At 50.5% G+C, this 6,035-nt stretch overlaps 1 protein-coding gene across 1 annotated transcript in view; it reads left to right on the top strand.

Annotated features, from left to right (window-relative positions):
• The first annotated feature begins 4,873 nt into the window (after positions 1–4,873).
• KCNK17 (potassium two pore domain channel subfamily K member 17) overlaps positions 4,874–6,035 on the top strand; it is a 35,678-nt gene continuing 34,516 nt past the window's right edge. Inside the window, exon 1 of the mRNA XM_090046707.1 lies at positions 4,874–5,199. Within this exon, the coding sequence (XP_089902833.1) occupies positions 4,993–5,199 (207 nt within the window). The 5' untranslated portion in view covers positions 4,874–4,992. The remainder of the gene's footprint in view (positions 5,200–6,035) is intronic.

Raw genomic sequence — 6,035 nt, 5'->3', positions numbered from 1 at the left:
GGCTGCAGTCTCTACATGAAAGAATCTATCATGAAAGTTAATGCAATTGTTGCTCAGGATGTTCCACCCTTGATATGATATTTTCAGTCAAGCAACTGGAAGGGAAGTGTAGAGAAAAACGGATGCCACTGTACATAGCCTTCATTGATCTGACAAAGGTTTTTGATATGGTGAAAAGACACAGCTTTTTTACTGTTCTGAAGAAACTGGGTTGTCCCCCCAAATTCTTGAACATCATTCATTCATTACATCAAGGTATGAAGGCAACTGTAGTATATGAAAACAAAGAATCAAATGCGTCTGATATTAACAACAGGATGAAACAAGGTTGTGGCTTAGCCCCCATGCTCTTTAACATCTACTTTTCATTCTTACTTCTTCATACACTCAAGGACAGCAATGATGGCATTTATCTTTGAACCAGACTATATGGAGACTTGTTCAGCATTGCATGGTTTAGAGCAAAAACCAAAGTGAAAGAGCTGGTACTGGGAGAATTCCTGTTTGTGGATGACACAGCCTGGGTTGCCCACAGTGAATCTTCCCTGCAAAATCTCATGGGCAGATTTTCAAAATCATGCAAGAGCTTTGGGATGGCAATTAGTCTCAAGAAGACTGTAGTGATCATGTACCAAGGGGTAGAAAAACCAATACATCACTCTGGAGGGTAAATCTCTTGGTGTCATTGACAGCTTTTACTACTTCAGTTCTATGATCAGCAGGAATCTTGACCTTCAGACTGAACTAACAGAATCAGAAAAGCAACTAAGAATTTCAGGCTATTACAGAAATGTCCATGGAATAATAGCAACCTATAAAGGTGAAGATGCGAATTTATGAAGCTTGTGTGCTGTTCTCCGTTTCATGGTTCAGAAATGTGGACTACATATGCTAGGCTTATCAAGAGATTGAACTGCTTGCACGTGACATGCCTGCCTAAGATCCCTAAAATAACACAGGAAGACAAAATACCAAATACAGAGGTGCTGCAGCATGTAAGACTGATACACCTAGGCTGCTTTCAGATGTTAAAAAAACCAAAACAAAATTGCACTTTACCAGAAGCAGCAGCATGTTACTTCAGCCTGATTCTGCAGCATCTGTATAGATCGGGCACTTTAGCGGGGGGGTTTTGGCGCTTTTAGCTAAAGCTGATTCAGTCAGCTATTAGACAAAAGTGCCAAAAAAGCCCCACTAAAGCACCTGATCTTTACAGATGCTGCAGAGCAGGGTTAAAGTAATGTGCTCCCGCTTCTGGGCATGCACAGAGCCTGGCATGGGAATGCACCGAGTTTAAATAAAGTGCTTTTGGGGGTGGGGAGGGCTACATTTGCAAACACCCTTGGAAACAACTATCAAAAAGAGGAGGTTGCGATGGCTCAGTCATGTCAGAAGAATGGGAGGTGATCACCTCTTCACGAATATTTTGTAAAGTGAGATTTGAGACAGCTGTGGAAAGTGGGGTCACCCCCTATGGTGGTACCACAATGTGTGCAAAAATTATATGAAGTCATTCAACATCGATGTAGAAAGCTGGGAGAAGTGTGTAAATTCCTGTCTGAATTGGAGGGAATGTCTGGTACTGGGTGCACAAAAGCGAAGTGAGAAAGAAGAAAACAGCACACTGTAAACTTGAACTCTAATCACACAACACAAGGACTTGTGAAACTTGTAACAAGTTGTGTCGAATTGGGACTGTCAGCCACAAGCAGATTAATCAGACACCTGACTAGACCTCTTACGTGTACACCATGATCCAGAGGATTGACAGTTACCATCTACATGCATCTGCCCGTGATGTTGAATCCTGTTGGTAAAAACCTGGGTTTATGCTGGGCAGGTCCAAACACCTCCCTGAGCAGTGTAAGTCATTTGTCTGCCAGTACTGATCCACCAGGGCACTGATCTATCAGGTCAAGGCCTGTATAGATCTTACATAATCTATACCAGTGCAAATGGACTTCCAACAACATTTTCACAAAAGATATGTGAGAAGATGTCGCTATACTAGTGTGGTTGAACGTTATGATGAAAGTGACTTATTAACCACTACTGCTTGTTAACCACACACTTTGTGTGAGTATTGCTTTAACTGATATTTATGTGTAATATTTGTGTTACAAGGAAATACACTTGAGCAACTTTAACTCCAAAATCTAGATAGAAGCCTTAATGACAGGCTAAGAAAGGCACAGTACTCTCCATTCTACCCCATGTGCCAGTAACAAATTACACCCACTTTTCCTCTTCTGGTGTCTGGCGTATAAACAGACACAAGATCCAGGTACCCTGCTAAGGGATTAAAAGGCTACTTTTTACTTCTTCTCTTGTCCCTGCATGGGTTTCTGGTCCAAGCTTTAACTTAGTACATCTTTGGTGTCTCAGCTGGAGGAGGGGAAAGGGACAGTTGTTTCTTGTTGCAGGAAAAGCTTGAAGTGATAAGGCCTATACTATTTGAGACTTAAAGAAGCACTTGATGCAGTTCTGCACAACAGACTAATCCATCAAATTAACAATTTTTTTCTACTAACAAGTGTAGAAAGCACCAGCCCTGCTAGGAAAAGGCACTGATTAGATCAAGAGATTTCAATTTTTTAAAGCATGGATCATAGCTCAGGATAGATGTGGTTTCATGTTTTCATTTCTCTCCCCTTCACCTGCAAATATTAGTCCTGGAGCATCCCCAGTGATTGCTTACACAGCTAAACTGTATCAAGACAATATCTGAAACTGCTATGTACTGTGATTTCCTAGCTAGGCATAATGAGGAAGGCAGGGTCACCAGCCTTTCTGCAGGTCACCAGTAACACTGTTAAGGGTTTCAGAGACCACAGTTTGAATATCTCTGGGTTCAATGATTGTGGTCAATTTATATTGGCAGATGAAACAGAACCCTTTGGAAAACAGCAACATGCCCAATGCTATCCATTCTTGAAATATAACACACTCATAGGGAGGTGTCAACAAGCCTGTCTGCAGCTTTGTGAATGAGACTTAGATGAACCATTAACACAATAGGCCTCAGAGACCAAACACAGAAAGACCTGGATGGGCTGCCACAATTACCAGAATAGGTAGGAGGTAATGAGATAATGAGGATGAGCTGTCAAGACATGTGCATTAATCACACCCTGCCTAGACAACACAGGGAAGAAGAGACCCCCAAGCACACCGGCTGATTGAGATCAGTAAAGCCCACAAGAGAGCCTGCTTAGCCCCAGCTGACACTTTCCTCTGAATTTCTCTCTTCTAAAGCAACCCCTCTCAGCAGTTTGATTCCTCCTCAGTATCTCCCCACCCACTCTGAGCCAGGGAGTAAGAGGTGTCAGGCAGTGGCACCACTTGCCTTTGCTTTGGTCATCCCCTCCTTAATTGATTCTGGGAGGGGAGGATGGGGAGTGAAGCTGCTGTGAATTTCATCACTTCATCACTGTGGCTGCCCCAGGTACCAGTGTGTGGCTTGCACCCACCCTTACACATCGCTGTGGAATTTGCCTCCCACCCACTGTGTTACAGAGAATTAGATGGTATGTGTGCAGTCTGCAGCAGACTTCAGTGCCATTTCACTAGCCATCATTTCTAGAACTGGAGCTATAGACTTGAGCGGGTCCTGTATATCCGGACAGGAATTAGGTGTAGCTGTCCAATGCCGGCGATCTGGTCTGTAGGCCCAAAGCCCCCATAGTAACAATATTACATTTCACCTAGGCTGTAAACTGCTTCAGTAGGGACCACCCAGAAGCTGGTAGCAAGAACTGTCTGGGAAGTAGGGTTGCCAACTCTAATTGAAGTTATTCTAGGAGATTTTTTCCCCCAACATGACATAATGTCATTCATTTTATTTTCTTAAAATATCCTATTAAAATCTCCCAGATTGCTTTCAGTAGTCACTGGGGGGATCGATGCTGATTCTGCTAGGCTCCCAGCCAGTCCAGGAGGGCTGGCAAACCCTACCCAGAAGGTCTACAAGTCTGTACGCGGGAAGCACGTGGGGACCCAGCACTTTGGCAAGCCAGGAAGGCAGTTTAGAAAAGGCCCATGGGGTTGTTTGGGGGGCCATGTGCCCTCCAGACATGGGAGTGCCACGGCTCAGGGGGCTGGAGCTGTCATTCTCCACCAAGTGCACTGGCATCCTGCTGTGGTCACAGACTATGGGTGCAAGGTGGGGGCCCTTGGGACCAGACAGCTGGGGGGGAAAGGAGGCCATGCTCCACCAAGCGCATTGGCAACCTGCTGCCATTGGCATCCCGCTGGTCACAGACTATGGGTGCAGGGTGGGGGCCCTTGGGACCAGACAGCTGAGGGGGGGGAAGGGAGGCCATGCTGGAGCCTGGGCAGGGCAGGGGGAGCTGCGGGACCACAGGGAGGAGATGGGGGCTCCCCTTATGGGGCTGAAATTGGTTCTTTATTCCTGGGTGCTCTCTTGAAGCTGACCTTGCCAGGGTTCAAGGTGGCCGGCAATGAACGAGGCATGCTACAGAGTTAAGTGTTTCACCAAGCAGACGCGCCCTGTGCCTGAAGAAGGGCGGTTGTACCTGAAAGCTTCCCAAGAAGAAGTTTTCCAACTCTTTCCGTGTTGCCAACTCTCCTGATTTTGGGCGTCGTTCTCAAAGCCTGCGCCTGTGAACAGCGGAGCTCTCTCTCTGATAGAGGTACAGCCAGCTGGAAGAAAGAGCGACCTTGATCACCTTCCCGCAGCGCAGACTGGAAGGACAACGCCGAAGGTTAGGAGAACTGGCAACACCCACCGCTTGCTGAGTCGCGGTAAGAAAGGAGAGCCCGGGCTGCCCAGCAAACACGCGCTGCGTGAGAGGAGCCCCGGCGTCCAGCCCGGAGCCAAGCTCATGAGGCGACGTCCTGCCCGAAACCGCCGCCCTCGGGGCTGCCGCGCGGGGCGCGGGGGGCTGCAGGGGGAGGGCCCGCGGGAGCCGCCCCCGCGCTGGCCCCGCCCCGCGCCAGCAGCCGGGCCGGGCCGGGCGCGGAGCCGGGGCCATGTGCTGGGCCGGGGCCATGAGCGGGTCGCGCACGGCGCTGCTGCTGCTCGCCTACCTGGGCTACCTGCTGCTGGGCAGCGCGGCCTTCTGGGCGCTCGAGGGCCCGGCCGAGCGCGACGCGGCGCGCCGCCTGCTGCAGGGCAAGTGGGACCTGCTGGGCAACTACACGTGCCTGCAGGGGCCGGCGCTGGAGCACCTCATCCAGGTACGGCCGCGCGGGCTCGCCCGGGGGGAGGGGAGCTAACACCCCCGCTCCTGCCCCCTGCCATAGGGGCACTGAGCGCCCCCTCCCCCGCCCCTCTGGTGTGAGGGTGGGCACAGCCCCTCTGAACACTTCCCTCCCACTCCTCTCCCATGGGAGTGGGCACTGAGCCCCCCCCATGCTCCTCTACTATGGGAGTGGGTGCTGAACCCATCCATCACCCATGGGAGCAGGCACTCCCCCTCCCCCCCATGGGGGTTGGCACTGAGCCCTGGGCCAGGCGCTATACAAACCTGGAGGAGAACGGCTGTTCCAGCCTACCCTACTAAAACTTGTAGCCCATGGGGTTGGGCACTGAGCACTAATCCTAGGGCACTAACCCTAATCCTAATCCCTCTCCCATGGGGGTGGGCACTGAGCCGCCCTGCCCCTCTCCTATGGGGGTGCAGTGGAGCAGGCAGACAGGCAGGGCCAGGTGCCTCCTGTTTCTCCCCTCTCCAGCAGTCCCTCTTGGCAGTTCTGTGTGTCCCTCACCCACGTGAGGGGCCCTAAGAGGCATGGGGTGCTGGTCCTGCTCTTGCTTTTGCTCCTACCCCCCAGTTGACTCTGAGCAGGGGGGCAGTGAAGCTGTGAGGAATCCAACCCAGGAGGGTTGCATGGTCCTGGCCAACCCAGGTGCCTCCAGCCTGTGGCTTGCGCATACCTTTTGCACATCACTGGGGAATTTACCCTCCATCGGCCCTCCCACGGTCTGTGACAATGATCTCTGGCCTCTGCACTAGCCTCCAGCAGGCTTCAGTGGGTTGGGTTTCATTTATGCACTGGGGCTTTATGTTTAA

Source organism: Crocodylus siamensis, chromosome 1 (genome assembly GCF_052110815.1).
Source record: "Crocodylus siamensis isolate JL-2025a chromosome 1, ASM5211081v1, whole genome shotgun sequence".
In the NCBI taxonomy this organism is placed as follows: domain Eukaryota; kingdom Metazoa; phylum Chordata; order Crocodylia; family Crocodylidae; genus Crocodylus; species Crocodylus siamensis.
This window is presented reverse-complemented; position numbering and strand designations above follow the sequence as displayed.